The following is a 21,807-nucleotide window of genomic DNA, read 5'->3' as shown; positions in this document are numbered from 1 at the left end:
AGGTGTCTGGTGCTGCTCAGATATATTTGCATGATAATGCTTTTGTTGTCCGAGGCGTGTGTTGTGAGCTCAATGTTAGCAGGGCTTCCTAAACAGCCTCAGAAACCCTCACCCTGGTTCTGAAGTGATACTTCATTATAATGCTGTACTGATGAGACAATCTATTAACTGTTTGATAGAAAAGCAATCGCCAGCTGTTTTGAGCACAAAAAACAACAACTATTCTCTGGTTTGAGCTTCTCTTCTTGCTCTCGGAGCTTTGGATGGTCATTTCCCTAATTTACAGGACAACTGACGAAAAGAGTCTAATCATAGTGAAAATAATCTTTGGTTGCAGTCAATTTTAAGACTATAACCTTGTGCAGACATCGAAACCTGACCTTGCTAGCTGTCCCCGATGCTACAACAGTTTTAAAAACAAAATGGATTTCATTGTTGTCAATAATACGAGGTTCTTATATTTGGAGCCCGAGATAGGAGTTGAAGGGAATCCAAGATGTCAGATATTATTTTATACAGTTATGTGATTAATGGTGAACAGAATATGTCAGCTGAGAATTACCAAGACACGGAAAAGACATGTTTAAGTACATTGACCAAGCACAAGGAGAAAACAGCGCAGACAGATAACAGGCGGTCTCTCATCACCTCATTTGATAGCAGTGTTAGCAATTGTTGTTGTGATGTCACCAGGTAAGCGGTTAGGTAGCTCATCACGAAAACAGTTTGTTACAGAGATAATGCTCCCGTTGAGCTCTGTGGAAGGAGAAGATTTCTGCGAGCTGATGGTGTTTGTTGAGCTGGAGTACAAGGTACCGACAAATAAAGGTCTAGCGACGTGACTGAAGTTCAGTCAGGAAGACTATACTCGGACTTGTATGCTTAGGCTCTTAGTTTATTTCTCATACATCTCTCACTCATAATTGTCTTGCTGTCGTTGTTGGGAGCTGTCAATCATGCTATCAGCTGTTTAGATCAGCCGGTCGACACCATTACATCGTTAGCCTATCATCTTGCTCTCTTTTTAAATATGATTGTCTCTCTACCTTCAGTACGTTCAGCTTGCTGTTACGAGCCCCTCCACCTACCCATCTCCACCCAGATTCATCAGCTCATCATTCTATCAGCCTCATCAGCCACCACCAGTGTCTGGACTCCACATGGGGTTTATCTTGCTCTGGGCAGACGCCCCTTGATCCCAAATCTCCTTGTAGAGTCCAAATGGCAAAGACTCTTTCAAGACTTGATCTTCACATATCATCAATCGTCAATAATCAACAATTATCTTTCTTTATCTAACTTGTCTCTCCTGATTGAACTACAAGAACTTGTCTCTCCTGATTGAACTTCATTTCGGACCTTATTCTTTCGTTTCTTTTTATTGCGATTACTCTTTAATAATGTATTCTGAGTTTTTGAATATGGAGATTACCTAAAACGCCTATGGCTAGAGGTTATGTAAAAAATGTAATATATGCCAATGTTACTTTTTTAACTCTCAAGTACCGATTTCAGCCTTAAAACTCTCGTATTATTTGGACTATTGATCATTAACTACAGCTTAAAATCTGTCCAACTGGAATAATGCCGTTATCGTTACTCGTCTGAGATCAGTTGTGTCCTTCCTGCTCCCCCAAAATCTACAAAACAACAGTCCTTTTAGTGTTTGAAGTACAGAAGTACACAATTTGGAGATGTTGAAGGTCTCGTAGTCTGCATTGAGCTTTAAGTAAATATAAACATGGGAAACAAGTTGTAGAAAGGATGGCGAGGGAGGGAATTAGATTAAACAACCTTAGGAACATGACAATTAAAAAAAAAGAAATTGACAATATATATATTACCAGCTGATAAACTAGTGGTAACTCAGAGGGTTTAATAATTTGTTGTTGAAAAAAGCCATCTGTTCTGAGATGACAGGTTGTTTGGATGTTAACCGTCTGTTTGTTTGCATCATTCTCAGATTTCTTTTTTTTGCCCCACTGACCTACAAGCAGTCTGTGGTCAAGGCTGTCATACAGAACCAGCACGCCAAACGCCCAACTATCAGCCAAAGACCAAGAGGCCAATCTTCCCTGCACTGAGACCAGAAACATTGCAAGTCCTGATTTCTTGACATACTTTGATTGGCTCCAGAGGGAAAAAAATATATAAAATCACTCTGGAAATCTATTTGAATAATACTTTCCACTTCTTGTGAGGAAGAGAAATCACTGTTCGGATGGTGATTTGAAAGTGAAATGTAAATCAGGCTGAGAGCACCCGGAAGGCGGTCTCGTCACTACAGGTATAGAAAGCTGCTATGCTGTCACATTTTCAGAAGGTTTTTGTGCTGTGAACTGAAGTTGACGGTGACCTACTTTAGCAAAGACCAAGAAATATACCAGAGTATGAGAAACATGCAAATGAATTATCTGCTTTGTGCCTCTTCCGTCGCGCTGGCTCTCCAGGGAGAGTGTGGTTGGGATAACAAAATACAGCTATAATTGGGGAGGGGGCGGAAAGACAAAAAAATAAGAACGCCTTGTGTTTTTCTTGAGTGTGTGACAGGAATAAAAGAAAAGCTTGATTCCCAAGCTGTCTTTCTTCCTTTCCTTCAGTACAATTACAAAGTCGTGCGGTGGATTGTTTGAGAGGATTCATCAGAAGTCAGAGCACACGAGGCTGCCAATCATCGGCTGGCCTTTACCAAATGTCAGCCAGGAAGGGAGAGGAAAGTTCAGGGCCGGGTGGAGTGAAAGAAAGAGAGAAAGTGTAGATGATAAAGAGGAGAGAATGAAAGGGGACGTCATGGAGATGACAAGACACTAGCAAGAGAAAGGAGACAGAAGGAGAGAGGAAACGAGGGATTTATGCATGATTTAATAAGTCATTTTTTGGAAAAGATTGGTCCTCATCAGCCCCTCAGGATAGTAGACTTTGAGGAATCTCCATTTGATTAGTGGCAAATGGCCGGGTGATTGAAACCATGATGAAATTTGCGATGAGGGCCAGAGCGAGAGTTTGAGAGGAAAAGAAGAAGAAAAAAAAAGCAATCACGTATGTATAAAGAGGTTCTGTGGGAATGAAGGGAAAGTTTTAATGGCCTCCAGTGGTGCATATTAATTAGTAGAGATATCACAGCCTTGGATTAGACCAGATAAAGGTTTCTGTTAACGTGTACGTTTCTGTGGAGGCATTATCAAACTTAGCATAAGGCTGAAAACCCCATTTAAGCTTTTATTCAAACATCTAATCCTGGATAGAACAAAGGTGATACAAGAAGTGTTTCACTGAAGCAGCAAGAGAGAGAAAATGAAAATCGTAACATTAATTACTGATATTTAATTAGCAGTGTTTACTTCCTCTGCAGTGTCTGGGATACAAAAAAAGACAGGACCGTGAGGCGGACTGCGAGATTGGTGGCAGCGTTGCCCTGGCAACACAGCAGCCACAGCAGTCTGGTGGCAGGAAGGAGGAAGAAAAGAAGAGAGGAAGAGATGGAAGAATGGAGTGAAAGACGGACGGAGTATTATAAATGCTGCAGAGCAATGTGACCCCAAACAGGCAACCACAAAACCAATATGGCCAAAATCTTCTATCCCAATATAGTTTTTTTTTATAACTCTATAAAAATATACATCACGCATGTTTACAGAAAATTCAACATATAAACAGTCATTATGGAATAATTACAGGGTAAGGCCTATTTTTGTATACTCCTATGTGATTTAAATACCTAAATGGAAAATGAACAGATGGTCTAAGAAATTTGAGTCAGTATGGGCTTGTTATTGTCAATTTATTTGTCAATTTAATTGTGTATTTCAATATCTGGATATACATATAACTATCATTTCATTACGTTATGTTTCCTTTGAAAGACGATAAATCATTATATTGCTCAGCACTACAAAGAGACAACTATAAAATCACCTACATTAGAGAGGTTTTGGGGCCTTTTGCATGGCTGTGCCCAAGAGCCGTGCTGTCCCATTATCCACTTATGAATGTATAATGACATATTCTTTATAGAAGCTACCAAACATGCTCTAAGCTTCTCAGTCACCAGCCCAAAAAGTGTTTTACTACTTCCATTTAACTGTCTCTTAAAGTCCCCTTAAAGCTTTAAATGTATATTTTCTTTATTAGCATGTTTCTTTGGTCATTTCCCTTTTAGTGTGTAGCATACAGTGAAGAGCACAGACAGGGAATGAAAGGAGAGGGAGAGAGACAGAGAGTGGTCTCTGGATGGAATGGAACCAGGGATGTTGTCCCTTAACCACTCAGCAACCATGACGATGCACATGCAACATCTAATGTGAATGATTACATTCAAGGTGATGTTCCATGATTATTATTTTTTTTAAATAAAGGCGTATCTTAAAAGGTGATTATATGCATCGATGTTTTCACTTTGTATCAATGATATTGGATCACTATATTGATGTAGTGATCCAGATCGATGTATTGTTTATCCAAACCAGTTATTCAAGCAAATAGTGCGTGTTTGTGTGTGTGTGCGTGTGTGTGTGTGTGTGTGGGCGCTGTGAGTGACATGGCAAGTTCCATTATTTCCAGAGCAGGAAATGAGACGTGTGCCGCATGCCTGTCAGCGGAGCACAAACACACTGTTAATGAAGAGCTCTCTCCATCTCTCTCTCTCTCCAGAGTCAGATATAATTGTCGATATTTTACCATCCATCCATTTTTCTCTCCTCCCCTTCAGTCCCTGTCACCAATCCATTTTCATTCAGTCCATCAAATCTACATTTCGACTGTCTTGCTCGCTCCCCCTCAGTCCCCATCAATCAATATCATTGTTGTTCATCTCTTTTCCATTTATCTCTCTCTCTCTCCATCCCTCTTTACATTTGAAGGGTGGAGGAGGGTGGAGGGACGTGCCGATGGTGGATTTGGAGTTTTGTCTTAAAGGCTGTCAAGCGTGTTCGACAAAAATCCTGTCAGCGTTCATTTCAACTGTCACACACACACACACACACACACACACACACACACACACACACACACACACACACACACACACACACACACACACACACACACACACACACACACACACACACACACACACACACACACACACACACAAAAAAATCAATCTGTTGATTTTCTTTGGTCTAAAAATCTGTAAACTGTAAAAAATACAAATTAAAATTTTATAGAGCTCAAGGTCACGCCTTTATACAGCTTGTTTTGCAAGATTAACAGTTAAAAACTCAGATATTGAGATAACAATCATGTAAAAAAGAAAAAAAAGAAGCATTCCTCATATTTGAAAGGCTGTAAAAGAGATCAAGTTTTGAACTTGTTGCACAATAAGTGACCATAACTTTCCAGTCAGTTTGCCAACAGTGAAACAGCTTGCAACAAATACTGCATGTTTAGATCTGATGCAGAAATGGATTTGTTAAAATAATCCAGCAGTTTTGATAAAAATCTATTATATTAAGTCTTTAAAGAATTGTGACTGTGATATGTACCGAGGTAGACATTTTACAGTTGAAAAATAAACCTGTCAGAGCTCTCAGATATATCTGTGATACCCTAAAAATATGCCAGCCTATGTCAATATTTCAATCCGGCTCAAATGGCAATGTAAGTATCAATTTGTCCCGAGAAGAATTTATATGTTCTGCTCATACTCACACACCCTATCAATCAATTCAAGAAGAGCACATGTTGAGAGCTTTATGATGCTCTGCATGCACAAGAGAACGCTGCGTAATGTTGACAACTGAATAAAGAAGGGCAGAGCTGGTTCATCATCTCGTGTAGCATTGTCTAATACAGGACATTCAAAAAATACCTAACCAATTTGATGTAAAAGGCAGGCAGCAGCCCACATACAGCATGTGGGCCTGTGCATCAGTCCATGCAATCAAATATCTGGCTGTGCTGTGCTCAGACAGCTCTCTGAGCTGTTAATTGTGCCTTGTTGGTGTGTGATGGTAAACAACACGACTCCTTGTCAAGCAGCTCACCTGCTGTTATTACACACATAGTTCTGCAGAGGAGGAACAAATGCTGCAGAAACAGGTGATACTACAATATCTAACAAATAATAGTTATTTTACTCTTGTCAGCTGGGCAGATTGCTATAAACATTGTGGGTATTCATGGTCCCAAGAGCTGGAATCAACAGTTTAGTCTGGTGCTGTTGCATCTGTTAGGTCAATTTGTTAAGGCTACTAAACTTTAATTTTTAAACCCCAGTCAAAGTTGAAAAAACTGTGGCATTTCATACATTTTCAAACTGCTGATATGGATGTTGCTAGTACCAAGATAATATTAACACATTTAGAAAATAAATCTTATTGTGTCAGGTGTCAAAGCAAGTATTTATGTGTGTGTGTGTGTGTGTGTGTGTGTGTGTGTGTGTGTGTGTGTGTGTGTGTGTGTGTGTGTGTGTGTGTGTGTGTGTGTGTGTGTGTGTGTGTTACCTGTGTGTCCATGCAGAGGTGAGTGTGGTCGTGGCAGGGTGGGGGAGGTGCTGGATGTCACAATCAGGCTCTTCCGGTTGCTCGTCCGACAGCTGAGGACAAAAAAAACACACAAACTCAGTTCAGTGAGTTCAACAGATTTCAGATTTTGAATCAATAAAGGCAACTGTGTTATCTGCAAGACAAAGTAACAGTTAGAATTTCCGGGAGCTTTTGTTTGCAATGAACCACACACAAAGCTTTCTGCAGCTCTGAATGCTACTAAGCCTTCTTTTGACGTTTCTCCACACTGAGCTGGAGAGCAAACAGCCACGGTCACTTTGTCAGGCTCACCTTCGGAAAACACACGTCCACCTCACACACACCCCTGAATGTTAAAGTCATGCATTTGAACCGTTTCCCAAAAAATGCCAGAAAACCCTCCCGCAGCTCTGCGTCAAAGACAGCAGGGGGTCCACTCAGGCCGTCAGACTCACATCTGATTGCACGCATCAGACAGCGCATGTTCAGCTTTCATACATGCACTGCTCGTGAGCTCACAGACAGTTTCACTGAGTCCGTCTGTATGTCCTTCAGAGGACAGCAAGGACACACAAAGACATCCGATAGTCGCAATCACAGCTGCATTAATGCAACACACGGCAAACGGTTGCTTACTGCATATTTCAGATGACTTGAGCACGTCAAAGTCTTTTGTTTTGTCCACATTTCTTAAAATATAAATGTTCTAGTACAAAGACAAATATGGTGTATATGCTGTTGACTATAAACAGAGGAATACTATTAAAACTGTTCATCCAACAGTTGCTACTAGAACAGTATTCCCTAATCATTTTAACAATATTCACAGACAATACTGTTAGCTCTCTACTGCAGGACACAGATGTATATAGACAATGCCATGGCAACAATCATTTAATACTTTGTAAAACGTATGCATAGGTTTTTATGCTTTCATTTTTTGATGCCCCCATACCTATTTAGTTGTTTCTTGAAGCTTGATCAAGAGAGAAAATGAAGTATTATATTAGTTTAGACTAGAAATGGTGTTTTGTTTTTGTCAGCAATATAAGCTTCATGAAACCATCGCTCCACCTCTGTTCCACTGCAGTGTTTTATTAGAATGGCTGAACAGTCATTACGAGGTTGATCACGCAGTGTAATGGGTAGACTTCAGCTCCCCTCTGAGCTGAGATGACTGTGTCTTTGTTGTGGAAGTGTAAATGTGTGTGTGTGCACGAGCTGCTGTATGAAAAATGCTTGCGGAGGAAAGAAGAATCTGCTTTTAAGTTGCAACAAGCGTCCCCAGACAGAAGGGGAGAGGAGGAAATGAGGAGGCAGCCTTCACACTTAATAGCTCAACACAACCACAGATCGAGCTCACAGGATCTCTCCCTCTTTGTTGTTTGCTCTGTAGTTCAGGGCCGAGTGTGTCCGTAATGACTGGAGGTGAGGCTCATAGCGCTCAGAGGAAACGACAGATGGAAGAGGAGGCAGTGATGAGGCCTCAGGGTTTACTGAAATGATGTCTTTTTAAAGTAACACAAGTCCACATTGGCAGAGGAGGATGAAAGTTAACAGATGCTCTTGTTATTGTCAATGTAAACCGTCACACCTTCCAACCAAATACTGACCTATTCACTGGATCTGAAAGGTGTTCCCCAAGGCTCTACTCTGGGTCCTGTGGTGTTCATCACATATAATGATGTAATTTTACCAAACTTACAGAAGTCTCTATGCTGTTGACAGTCTCAGGTTATAACGCTTATTCTATAAGACTGGCTGCTGAAAGACTCCACATATCAAAGTATATATCCTTTTTTGCTAGGTTATCGTTGTGATTGGTTGCCAAGCTTCAAGAGGACAGGTCCTCTCTGTTTAGCTAAGAAGATGGGAGAGGACTGGCGTAACTTTTGCCGGACAATCAAAGGTAGCTCTGAAGTATTTTTGGTTTAGTTTCTTCATCTATTTGCTAACCTAGATGAACTGAATCCAGTGTTGAAATTAAGATTTTAAACCTATTTTCTAAACTAACTCAATGGGTTGAACTCCTTCCCTCCGATTGTACTGTATGTATTTTTCTAGAGTGAAGGAATAGACACACACTTCTTACAGGCTCTTGCATCGCCGGCAGGTGTCGGCACACTAACAGCATGTGTGTTTGCTGTTAATTGGCCCATCACATCTGCTGGCTGTAATTATGTAGTTGTGTTGTGCAGTGTTTCTGACAGGCCGAACCAGCCGGGATGATAACCAGACACATGAAGCGATTAAGACTGAAATCTTAGCTACAGACCAACGATCAGCGTGATGTCTCTGAATTTGGAGCTCTTCATCCATCTTTGCTGTTGGTGTGCTCTTATATGCCTATTTGTGGGGACCAGTTTGACTTTTAGGCTTTATGTTGTCCATGGCTCACTTATGTTTAACTCACAAACCCACGTGACAAATCATTACTACAGCAATGTGAGCGTAGCATGTGGTCTACACACACACCTGTATGAAGGATGAGCTGCCATGTTGGATATTCAGTGATGCGTGTTCAGTGGAACTCATTTTACCTCTTTTTCTCAATTCTCTGGAAAGTGTGATAGCACTCTGCACTTTGTCTGAACTCTTAAAGCTCTGGTACTTGTGTTTAGTTAACCAGCATATGTCGATTTTCAAAGACATTTCCTTTGAAGGAACTGTGGAAATGTGAAAAACAAAACTGACAGAGATCAATTTATACTAAAGTAAATATTTCAATTAATGGGGCATTTTAATCTCCATATATGTTGAACTTTATGCTCACCTGCAGACACATTTTAATATCTTTGCACTCTCTGGAGCTGACCTGCTGTGCAATGACTTACAGAGTCTCTAGCTTACTAGAGAAATTAATTGGAATTAAAGAACTAGAATATTGCCTCTATTTCCCTTTTACAGGTACAAAATTTAACAGTTGTTTGAATATACAACTAAAACTTATTAGGAAACTATGGGTCCTGCGGAAAAAAAAAAGATGATATCTGGCCATCAGTTGTTATCTTGTTAGACATTTGGGATTTTTGAGCCGACAGTGACATTAGAGAAAAGGTCAGGTTGGATTAATAGATATCAGCTACACCGAAAGCAGAGCAACAGAACATACTTTACAGATGGAGGACGATAAGGGACCGATAAGAGAGGAAGTCAGGAAGAAGGAAGCCACAAAAGAAAACAACCTTGGACGGAGGAGGAACATACAGACGACACACTGAGACTAAAGCACCGCTCAGTTACTGTGGGTTAATTTACAGCGACTGCCGCTCACTCTGCTGCTGTTTACCGGCAGATGAACAAAGCTCAGAAGCTGCCTCCTGAGTATGGATTTACATCTGAGCCAGGCCGAGGCATCAAAGACGCCTGTCAAATATGGAGTGAGTGTTATAAAGCCAAGCAGGAGACAGGGAGGGATGAAAAAGTGGGTCTGAGGTTTGAGTTCACTAAAAACACAACTGATTTCGACACCTTCATGACTTTCTGTGTTAGACGACTCCACTGACCAGCTATAGGTTGACTTGCACAAACGTATTTCAGATTTTTATACACAATTGTAGCTGCTGCAGCACAGTTTCCCTCTCTAAGAAACTGTGCTGCTCTAATTCTTTATTCTCCTGCAGGCATTTTGGATCCCTGCTGCGAAACATGTTTCCATTATGCAGAACTGACTGAAGGCAACATTTTTATGCAAGTGTCTGTGTGTGTGTGTGTGTGCGTATATGTGTGTGTAAGTGGGCTTTTGAGTGCCTCTCGTCACCATCAAAGCAGCAGCCTGTCAGGTAGCACAGCAACTGAGTGCTGCTGTTCAGTTTAAATGACTTTCTCTGGGCGAAGCAGCGTTTTATGACTGAAGATTGGTCACGGTATTTTACCCAAACAGGGATGAGATTTCAAGAAGTCCTTATGTTTCCCCTACTGTAGTAGCTGAAGGGGCACAAAGCACTCCCTCTAAGCTGTCAACCATCTGAAGGAATAGTTCAACATCATGGGAAACGCGCTTACTTGCTTTCTCTCCAAGATGAGATGAGAAGATCGATATCAAACTCATGCCTGGCTTCAAGACCCACCCGCTAAAACCTCTAAAGCTCACTGATTAACATGCTGTATCTCACTTATTTAATCCGAGCATGAACAGAAACTTAAAAAATGTCAATTTGAGGCTTTAGAGGAAGTTTCGTTCTGAAATATTTCTTGTTGAACAGTCGGTAAAGTGACAGCGTGCAGCTTTCTGAGGTCTCGTCATCACGGTGAAGATGCAACGTGTTATCAGGGAGCAGTGTCATCATCAGTGAGTTTTAATGGTTTCTTTAGAAATAGAATAGGAGTAGAATGGAAATTCCCATTGAAATCGAAGTAACAGGATGGTCAGCTCGGCGGCCATTTTTTTGTGAGTACCGTTGCCATTGCAACCGTTGCGGCAACTCACTAAGGTAAGGTTTTGCAGTAACGACTAAAACAATCAATGGAGGAGTAAAGTTATGAAGGCTAGAGAACCAGAGAGAGTAAATGAGTAAAATTTAACAAAATAATGTTTCATTCAAACACTCTCATCGCTATTGCCGGATGAGTTACATCTTTGGTCGTCTCATTTTCTGTAACCAGTGTAGCATTAAAGCGCAGCAAGCTAGCTTGCTCATTCCACCATGCTTTGATGCTACTCTGGTTACTGAAAGTGAGCTGAACAGCAGGCAGGTGGCCAGCGGCAGTGGAGTTTGATTCCGGAGATGAAAAACAACGGCCCCACTGATGTTTGTTGTCACCATAGCCAATAACAACAATCACCATTTTTTTTTAATACTCATAAACAGGTATGTTTAAGTGTTTGCACATGTGTGTTTACTGCTGTGTTACCTGCGATATGATCGACTGCATATAACCTCAGAATGTAATAACTTTGGTATTGTAAAACTCATAAGATACAGAGTCATAGAGGCAGACCGAGAGATAGTGGAAACTAGAGATGAGCAAACAGCTGTGTGGGTGTTAAACTAAACCACCTGACACACAGAACACACAAACACACACACCAGCAGACAGCAGGCGAGTGTATATGGATAAGATCTACAGCCAAACTCATTTCCCACAGTCCACTCAATAATGTTGGTGTGAGGGTTACGGCCACCACAGGAAATCAATGTGACGGCCCACACTGGAGTGTGTGACGATGTGTGTGTGTGTGTGTGTGTGTGTTTCGTCTTTATATAGTCACTTGCCTACTGCATTGCTGTAAGTTAGTGTCAGTTGTTACAGGGTTAACACCCTTAAGGAAAACGATAAGAGAGAGGCAACTATTGCTCAATTTTCTTTTTGCAAATTCACATTGATTTCTAATTAAGTCAATGACGACTTCTTGCTAACAGGACAACTGTCAGGATTTGAACCTCAACACTTTTTTGGTACAAATCGAAATGTGTCTGTAGCACTGTGTATCAATAATATCAAGCTCTGAAAGCTGTACAATCATCTGGTTATATTTGCCGTCTTAATCTTTCTGATTGAAATTGAATACTTGACCTATTTAACTGCTTTATTTATGCTAAATTATTTTCTTGTGTTCCGGTGACATTTAACGCTCAATACCGTTGGCAGGACAAAAAAGAATTCCTACTTCTCAAGTATGGTATGGTATAAGAAACGTATCTTTTTGATAATGGTACTTTGCCCTCGAAAAAATCTGCCCAGTTTTACGGTAAAAGGAAACGCCGCGCCTTTATTTAACATGCACTGTGCTCTTTTTACTAACACACCAGCATAAACATCAATCTGATCCAAAAAGCTCCTGACACTCAAAGCAGCCTTGGCGGACCAGTCAAACATGTCCATATAATCAGATGTTGGATGCAGTTTTTAAGAGGTGCATGTTTGCTGAAGGGGCAAAGCCAACATATAAAGTCTCAATTTGATTGTAACATATCACTGTGATGGAAAGACAAATATATCAGCCATTGGACTTTTTCAGGGCTGGAACATGCTTCATCTGCACAGGGGCATACAAGCACACGTTTGGCTTTTTTTCTTGTAAAGATTTTGGGTATATTGATCCAGTGTTCTAAATGCCCTCCAACAGGAAGTCAAACTAACCACTTGTTAGGATTTGAGAGCTCTGTGCGTCGGCCTGTAGTTATGGATTAAAACATGAATCTGTGTAGATGTGAATTGGTTTGCATGTGAATCTTTGCAAATGCTAAAAATGTATACGACACGCACGAGGACAGAGAGAAGATAGCCATGTCGGAAAGCATATCATGTTGACAAGCTTGAAATTTGAAAAAATGACACGAGAAGCACACTTCTAACAGTTTGAGCTGCAGCCATATTGACCTTGTCTTTAACAGTAAGTTATGTAAAAATCAATGGCGTAAAGATGAGAAAATGCATATTTCTTGCATTTGAAATACTATGACAATGACCTTGACAGGTGGAGAAGCCAGAAATAGATCCGTGGAAGAAACCTGTATGTTTGACATCTGTTAAAACAAGGTCATAAAATAGCTAGAGAAATGGAAGGTCAAGAATAACTAGAATTGTTCAACTTAATATGATTACTGGTGTTAAAAAAGAGGATGCCAATCCCTCCCAACCCCTCAGGTCGCCCGTTTTCTGTCAAGTACTGGATCCATTCTGTCCTGATTATAGCTCATCACGCGCTGATAGCTCCATTCACTCCAATCCAAAAACTGTTGCTATGCAGGAGTCACTTCACAACCCCTTTCTCTTTTAAAAACACTGCCGAGACAAATACACACAACGGGAGGCGGTGACAAAGAGCAGAGAAGAAGAAATCTGTCAGTGTTTGTGTGTGTGTGTGTACCCCTGTTATTACAGGGAGGAGGAAGAAAATTGCTGCTTCAAAGTGATAAGTATACAGCTCTGTCTCTGCTTCTCTTTGGTGCTGGAGAAGCCACCTCTGGCTTTGACTGACTGAGGAGAGGAAGAGGAGATGAAGAGGAGATGAAGAGGAGCGGAAGAGGAGAGGTCAGCTGAGGGAATGACAGAAAAAAAGACCAAGAAGAAATTACGACATGCACAAACGTCAAATAACATTCCAACCTGGACTTGCATCACAGACAAGTAAACTATACGCAGATAGAGAAAATGTAATAAAAGAGAACACGCACACGCACACACACACACACACACACACTGCAGTTCTGGGACACATACCAGCAGTGTTACATGTGATTCCCATTCAAACACACACACTGAGTCAGACTGAGCGTCCTGTTTATCCATCAAAAGACAAATCCAGTTAGCCGACCTTCATGTTGGAAAAACTCCTGCTGAGCATCTAACACCTGCAAAGAGGAGGAGGACGAGGAAGAGGAGGAGAGGATGGAGCGGCGGAAAATGAAAAAGAGAAATTGAGGTAAAGAAAAAAAACTAATCAAGAAGCAAAAAATAAAACCAGTAGCAGAGGGTGAGAAAAAAAAGACGCAGGCTAACCAGAGATGGATGAAAAACATCAGAAGTTATAAAAAGGAAAAGGATGGAGTGATGATAAGCGTGTATACCTCTTGGACCGCCGCAGCATGCTTCTCTCGGGCAGTGAGAAATTGGAGAGCACCGTCCAGAAGGAGTCAGACATGCTAACGCAGACGTGTGACCATCGCTCTGACACTCAGAGCGGAGGACACGGTGGGCAAACAGACGCCGGCTTCCGCCTCTCACACCACCGAGAACGAGTGTGCGTGAGAGCTGCAGCTATGTCTACCCTCTCTCTCTCTCTCTCTTTCCTCTGATCCTCTCTCTCTCTCTCTCTCCACTCAGCAGATCTCCCTCCTCCCTCCCTTCCTCCCTAATGCTCTTTTTCTTCTTCTCACCCCTCTGTTTCTGAGTGGGGCTCTGATTGACCTCCGTATACAGCAGAGCGGGGACAGAATGGTTATCACTTCACAGATGTTTGATTCCAACAGTGAATTGCACCGGTGACATTTACCTGCCAATGACCTTCCTATGAACACAGCCGGCTGGTTTTTCCCTTATATTTAAGTAAAATGGCCTTTTTCACAGAGGGAGCTCAGGAACCTTTTTATGAACTCTGGAACTCCACCCACATTTAGACTGAAGGAAGCAGGTTCTTTCCTCTGACACAAGGCTGATATGATGATTTATGCCATGACACATTCAACATGTTTCTCCCATCAGATATTTTTCCATATTATTGATAGTGTACAGCAGGATCCATCCCTTTAATATCTCCTGGTGCATAAGGTCTTGTATATTATACAACATATCACCTTCCCATATTGTTATAGTTCCTTGACCCAAAAAAAGTTTCACTTTCTGGCGACCCAGGAACTATCATACAGAAGAGTGATTTTTTTTCACAATAACAAAAACAATGGGGATAGAGGGGGACGACCACATATTGTTTTTTTTAGCTCTATTTTTTCCTTTTTTTTTTTTATCCCATGACTCCCTAAAGATTTATCTTGCAACCGATTATGGGGTTCTGACTACCAAGTTGGAAAGTTGCCATGTTTATTGATGATAAAAACAAAGAGTTTGACCTCCTGACTTATGAGAAACATTTAATATCTGGCAATTGAGAGAGGCAATGAGTGATTCCGCACCAGGTTATGATTGACAGATTTCACACCAGCCCAAATGAGTTGGTTTTAACGGAACCAAACGGGTTGGATGTGCAAGCGACCTCATTATCTGATATAGCTCTTGGGGCTCCTCGGTACTGTGAACTATTTTTATATTAATGAGAAACATTTCATGATTAAAAATCAGTTACGGCCAAAACTACTATTAGTTGCAAAACAAACAGAATTTCCTTGAAAGTAGCGAGAAAAAGTCTCTAATAATTGGATGTTTTCTATGACATCAGCTCATTAGTGCTGCGTCTCCCTTCAGCTGCACATTCTTCTGCTGAACGCAATCGTTGGCTTTTCAAAAAGCAGAAGGTGGGGAATGTCGGGTAATGCAGGCAAACAGAAGACAACAGGCACACGCTCACTAACAAACAGGTGTGTTAAGAGGTGACACAGCACGTCTCTTACCTCCAGAGGAAGGGGTTTCCTCGCTGGTGAACAGGGGCTGACAGAGGGCCGTCAGACGAACAGAGGGAGGGAGAGGAGGATGAGGACAAGGGGGAGAGGGTGACGACGGGGGGCTGAGCGACGGAGGGATGAAAGGAAGTGGGGGACAGCAGGTGCTGGAGGAGGCTGCTGTTGCCGTGGCAACGCAGCTGAGCCGGCGACCAGATTCTGCCAACAGAGGAGGGAGGGGAGGAGTGGAAGAAAGGATGAAGAGAGGAGGAAGTGAGGCGGGGTAAGGAGGGATGTGTGATGAGGACTGCTCGGCCGTGTGTGTGTGTGTGTGTGTGTGTGTGTGTGTGTGTGTGTGTGTGTGTGTGTGTGTGTGTGTGTGTGTGTGTGTGTTGTGAAAAGACAGCAATCTGTTCTTTAACATCTGTTCTCTAACTTTACTTCTCTATTTGTTCTGCTGCATCTCAGCATGTTATATAGTGCATGATTTTAGGATTATAACTTTTAGTTGTACATGTAATTTTAAAAGTTTGGACTTCAGTGGTCAGATGCAGCAGATCAGCATCAGAGACAAAAGTAATGTCTTAAAGTGAGCCAGTGGTTTCTTAACAGCAGTAGCTGTATGTGGAAATAACTCTAAAACTAAATACAACTACTAAAGAGACATGAAGTCAAAGAACAATTATGTCAACTACTAAAAAATATCTGTGTTGAGTTTGCGGTTGCTTTTGTTGGCAACAAAAGCAACTGGTCATACCAGACCAAATACGTTTAATTGTTTTAATCACATACACTTGCAAAGTCAGTCATTTTAGAATGGTAAGAAATAGAGACAGGTCAGCAAATCCTCATATTTGGCATCGCCACTATTCAAAGTTTAGAACTTGGCGTTGCTGATTTTAGACTTTTCCTGCCTGTCTGTTGGCATGATTTAGAGTTTTTGGTAAAAGCTTAGCTCCACAGTTGATGTCAGCATTGAGGTCATACTGTTAGAGCCTGCAGCTCCAGCGCTCAGTGTTTGAGGCAGCAGCAGTACCAGGCTCCAGTCACTGATCCGGACCGTCTCTGCCTGCCTGTTGATGCCCCCTCGCAGCAGGCAGGAAGCCTCGCTCACAAACTTATCACAGCTGGAAACGGCTGGACAGAAAATTCTGGATCAACTTCACAGAGCTCAGTCAGGAGTCCACGAGATGTTTGCCAGTACATACTCATACTGACACAAAGACTTGATTTACTGTCTCAGGAAGAAACTGTCCAAACTGATGTGAAAACCTTTTTAGGTCTACTAAATTTAAACAGCCTAAATAGATTTCCCCCCTGGCTCTACAGAGTTCAGATGGTAGTTGGCACAAATCTGCCGGGGCATCAGGACCTTATGGTGGCGGTCTCCATGTCCCCCCCCTCCCCCTGCCGGCTGGGACAGAATGGGTGAAACCACCTGCTGGGAAGTCAAGGGGCTACACACATTTTAGTATGTGCAGTGTTCCTCCTACATAATGTAGGGCCATCTGTGGTGCACGGCCACAGTTTCAGCATGGACATGGAGGGCACGAAATTAAAGACAATTTCATAATGAAATGCTAGATCCCAATGGTCAGTCCAGCCATCTGGCACACGAGTAGAAAAACAGGGCTGCTGTCAGACATCAGTGGAGAGCAGCTTGACAAGGTTTAAAAAGGTCGAGTTTTGGGAAGAGTTTTTTTTTTTGGTTTTTTTTCAGAGACGAGGTCGTATAAATACCATTTGGACAGGATTCACTTACGAGATCAGAATCCAGAACCAGGACTACATTGATCGTACAGACTGCATAGAGGTTTTCTTGTTGGGTCCGTGTTGGTTCTTATCTTCAAGTTGACCAAAACACTTTGGTGACGTTTATGGAGCCAAAAGTGCAGATCTTTTGAAAAAAAGAATTGAAACTGAAAGTACAAGTTTCGGTCTTGAACTTTGAAAAATACAACAATTCAAAATAAAAATAAGTGAATGAAAAGCTTTTTGGAGTTGAATATAATTTTGATTCAATTCTGGAATTGGTTTGAATGAAATATTTATTTTCATTTTTCAATTTCATATATTTTTTGATATTTGAGGTCTTATAGTTTTTAGTTGCAGATTTCCTATTTTCAGATTGAGATCATATTTTTTTGAGTTTCAAATCTTATTATTCGGTTAAAAAAATGTTCAGATCGTATTTTTTCAGATTCAGACTTTTGGCCGTGATCTGGCGTGGGGGGCGTGTCTTCAACTGAGAGGTGCGTGTAATCATGAGTGACAGCTTAACACAGAAGGCTGATGACCTTCCTCAACCCTGTTGCCTTCAGGAAACGTAGGTAGTGCGAGACTTGTGATCAATAACTTTTTATACACCATATTCACGTTATTGGCAATAAAAAAATTGACACCGGTGAAAAAAGGTCCGTTTAGCAAGGTCAGTTTAGACTGTATTTGGTACCAATCGCAGAATAAGAGCAATAAACTATGCCATATTGTGCCGTTGAACAACCACACTTTAATTACATTGTTGTATTTTTCAAAAGTTCATGACCGAGCCTGGATTTGGCTCCATAGACGTTTGCCTTTAAATTCACAGAAAGTAGAGCTGATTGAATTCAGTGACAGCATTTTGTAAATACTCAGAGATCCACTTTCAAAAACAACATTTATGTTTGGATTTCACCTTAATTATTGGACCAACTAAAGAGGAGTTCTGGATTGTTTTACTGCCTGAAAATGACATGAATATACTTTTAATGGAGTTGAAACTACTAAATATCTTGCGCAATGCACCTTGTCTAGATAAATAGTTCATTTAAACTTAACCATACAATTTACTTAAATTTGAGTAGTTTCTAATTTGGTTAAAGGGCATTACAGCATGTGTTTGGACACAGAGACATCCTGGTCACTGGAGCCTGTTGAGCTGATGAAGGACTTCCCTCCCTGCTGGTATCTCACTCTGAGAGCTTCTCGTGTTTCCGTCTCCACATGGTTTTCCGTTGCACCGACTCTGTATGTATGTACACTATGCATGTTCTCTATTATGAATGTAAGCCGAACTGTTCACACCCAGAGATCTAGTGATAGTGACAAATAGCCACAGAAACAATGTCGGCCGGTCAGGCATTTATTTTCTCTCTCTCCCTCTTTTTCCACACCAATCTTGTCAAGGTGTTATATTTGTCATGCATCAGTAATTTCAAATTCACAGCTCATAACAGAAGGTATATAAACTGACAGTTGAGAAATCAGAAAGAAAGGAATGGAAAGAAAGCTATGTTTACATCCAAATGTTTCCCAATTTGTGAGACAATTTCCAAAAAGTAATTGAAGGAAACAGCAAATCTGCCTTCTTAATATTGTACAAGATTTTAACATCAATGAGCGCCAGCTACTTTGAACCAGGTTTATTAATTAATTAATTTCTGCATTTCTGTTAGTTTATTCGTTTTATTTAATTTCCTCCACAGATGGAATTCTGAAAACTTTAGTGATCCTTTGTCGTTTTCCTCTAACATCACAATCAGGTCAAAATGAAAATTTCTCCAATAATAAATGACAAATTTTAACCTTGGCTTTTTTTTTTGGCTTTAATACCAATTAACAAATGTTAGCATGCTTACATGCTAAATTAAGATGGTGAATTGTACACCTACTAAACATCAGCATGTTGTGGTTGTCCTTGTGAGCATGTTAGAGCATGGGTGTAGAGTTTCAGAACAGGATGTAAACATACATTCGCTACAAAGGAAAAGAAGATGGTACAAAGAAACATAACTGGTTGCTTTGATATGAATCTGACCTGCATTCTCTCTCTCTCACCACACACACACACACACACACACACACACACACACACACACACACACACACACACACACACACACACACACACACACACACACACACACACACACACACACACACACACACACACACACTCTTACTGAAGGTGGAGGCGTGGGGCTCCTGCTCTCTCCTTCCTCCTCTTCATCTTGTGTCCCGGGACAAAAGGCTCAGCTGTAATCTCTGATAATCCACTGGACTGCATGAGCTCATCAGTCCGTTAAACACACACTGCACTGTCCATCTTCACGCTCCACACTGAACCAAAAACTGTCCTGCAGTTAGTCCTCCATGAGCCAAACTACTGACTTTTAAACATAAAGGAATGACCAACAGTGTGCAAGTGTGTGAGTTACGTCAGCACCTGCTCTTATCTCCAGACAGAGACACACACACACACACACAGAGCTATGTGAGGTATCTGGGCTAGAGTGTTCCTTCACCAGCAAGCACGGGCTTGCTGAGTCACAAACTAACAGGCTGTTTCAGAAACACACACAAACACACGCAGCCTGTAGAGCGACGTCCAGACCACGCACATATTTATCTGAGCAAACTCCGTTTATAGCACGGACTTCCTTCCTCTTCATGTATAAATAAGAATCCAAAAAAGTCAGAGAGAAAACTAAGTTAGAAGTAGCTCCATCATGTCAGATGATAAAGACGAAACTGGTCCGGACTAGTTGCTGGTAGTTTCCCAGCTCCTGCCCAACGATCCACCAGACAGAAGGTTTAGAGGGACGCTCTCAGCTGCATGAACCCAGGAGCAGAGTGCCTTCACTGGGTACAGTCTGCCCAGTTAATCCCTATTAGTTCCTGGAAGTGTCAGCTTGTCTGATCGCTGTGATCAGCCTGTCCGCTGTGAGACGAGAGGACTGACTGAGTCCTCAACAAACGGCAGTGAGAGGGACAGAGAAGGGGAGGGAGGGAGGGAGGAGGGTGAGAGAGAGGGAGGGGGGGATATGAAGACTGGAGGGAAGACTGAGTTGTCTTTACTGCTTCATACTCAGTACCGGTAGTTAGTTTTTAATGTTTAAAGAAAGCAGTATTTTCAACGGTAGAAATAATCATGAATCATGAATTCTAGTTCTCATTCATGAACAAAGCAGGACTAATAAAGCTGGAATAAACAGCTACATGATTTGTTTATAAGTTTATTTTCTAATAAATAATTATGTTATGTAAATTATGTTTTTAAAACAAACTAAAAATTGTATGTCAAGTTTAATTATAGGCTTTAAAATTACAATTTAAAAGTAACTGACTTTTTAAGATTAGTTTGATTTTAATAACTACTTAAAAAGGTTTTTTTTCAGAATTTTATCAATTATTTAAGAACTTTTTCACATTTAACCAATTTTTTCGATGAATTTTAGAAACTTTTTTTTTTAACCATAAAATAAGCTATATTCAGGAAACTTTTGTTTTTTCAAACTTAAAAAAAAAAGGTTTGAAATGACTATGCTTCCAGTTAATGCTATCACACTCTGAGCTTGGATGTCTGTACCGTAAACTGTCCTGAACAGAGTCCTCTGCCAGCAGTAAACTAAACAAAAGGTGACAAGCTTCTTACAGAGAAACACCTCCTTCTACTTCTTTCATCCTCTTCCAGTTCAGGTATTTGTCTTTTGATGACCAAACCCTTAAACCCTACAGGGAAACTTCTCTTCCTCTCTGTGACACTTTGACTCGGGGGACGCTGTCCCGATATGATCAGACCAGCTGTCCTCTCTCTGTCTCTGCTCCGGTTTCTGAGAAGCCCCGGGACACCGCTGACCCTAATGGGCTAAATGCAGCTCACAAGCCAGATTGCTAATTCATAAACAATGGACTGGATCAGGAACGGCTCTGACTAGTGTAGTGTAGTGTTACACACACACACACACACACACACACACACACACACACACACACACACACACACACACACACACACACACACACACACACACACACACACACACACACACACACACACACACACACACAGTTAATGTGGACTGATTACTGACGCAGGGGCAGCCACAGGACACGAGAATGTCATTACACACCAACCTGGACCTGTTTGCGTGTGTGTGCGTGCGTGCCATAAGAATATGCTGCCACTTTAAAATTAAACATTGAAGCAGTAATCCCCCCCAGGTTCCTCCTTGTCCCCGTCTCTGAGTCTATGTTCTTGATCTGACTGATAGCCATTAGAGGAATAATTAATCTAATTGATTTATTCAGTTGAGTTTAAGATGATACATTTAATTAGTACCCAAAGGCAAACAAGCATCTTCTGTGTCTCTGTAAAGTCCTCTGTGAGCTGTTGACATGATAACGATAGTTCGGAGCACTCACTCCTTATTTAGTCATTAAGAAGAGAACATCCTGTAGTGCGACCTGGTGGGTTATGATGAAATATGCTGTTTGGGCGAAAATATTAAGTATGAAAATATGATCTGATCTGATTTATGTGCATCCGAGGAAAACGGAAACAAAAACGGAGCATCTCAGCA

At 41.2% G+C, this 21,807-nt stretch overlaps 1 protein-coding gene across 1 annotated transcript in view; it reads right to left on the bottom strand.

Moving 5' to 3' along the window:
- Positions 1-21,807, bottom strand: part of mast2 (microtubule associated serine/threonine kinase 2) — a 159,561-nt gene that overhangs the window by 37,113 nt on the left and 100,641 nt on the right. Inside the window, exon 5 of the mRNA XM_054602133.1 lies at positions 6,444-6,535. Coding sequence (XP_054458108.1) covers positions 6,444-6,535 — 92 coding nt within the window. The remainder of the gene's footprint in view (positions 1-6,443; positions 6,536-21,807) is intronic.

Source organism: Anoplopoma fimbria, chromosome 8 (assembly GCF_027596085.1).
Source record: "Anoplopoma fimbria isolate UVic2021 breed Golden Eagle Sablefish chromosome 8, Afim_UVic_2022, whole genome shotgun sequence".
Lineage (NCBI taxonomy): Eukaryota > Metazoa > Chordata > Actinopteri > Perciformes > Anoplopomatidae > Anoplopoma > Anoplopoma fimbria.
The sequence above is the reverse complement of the archived record's forward strand: the minus strand, read 5'-3'. Positions and strand labels throughout refer to the sequence as shown.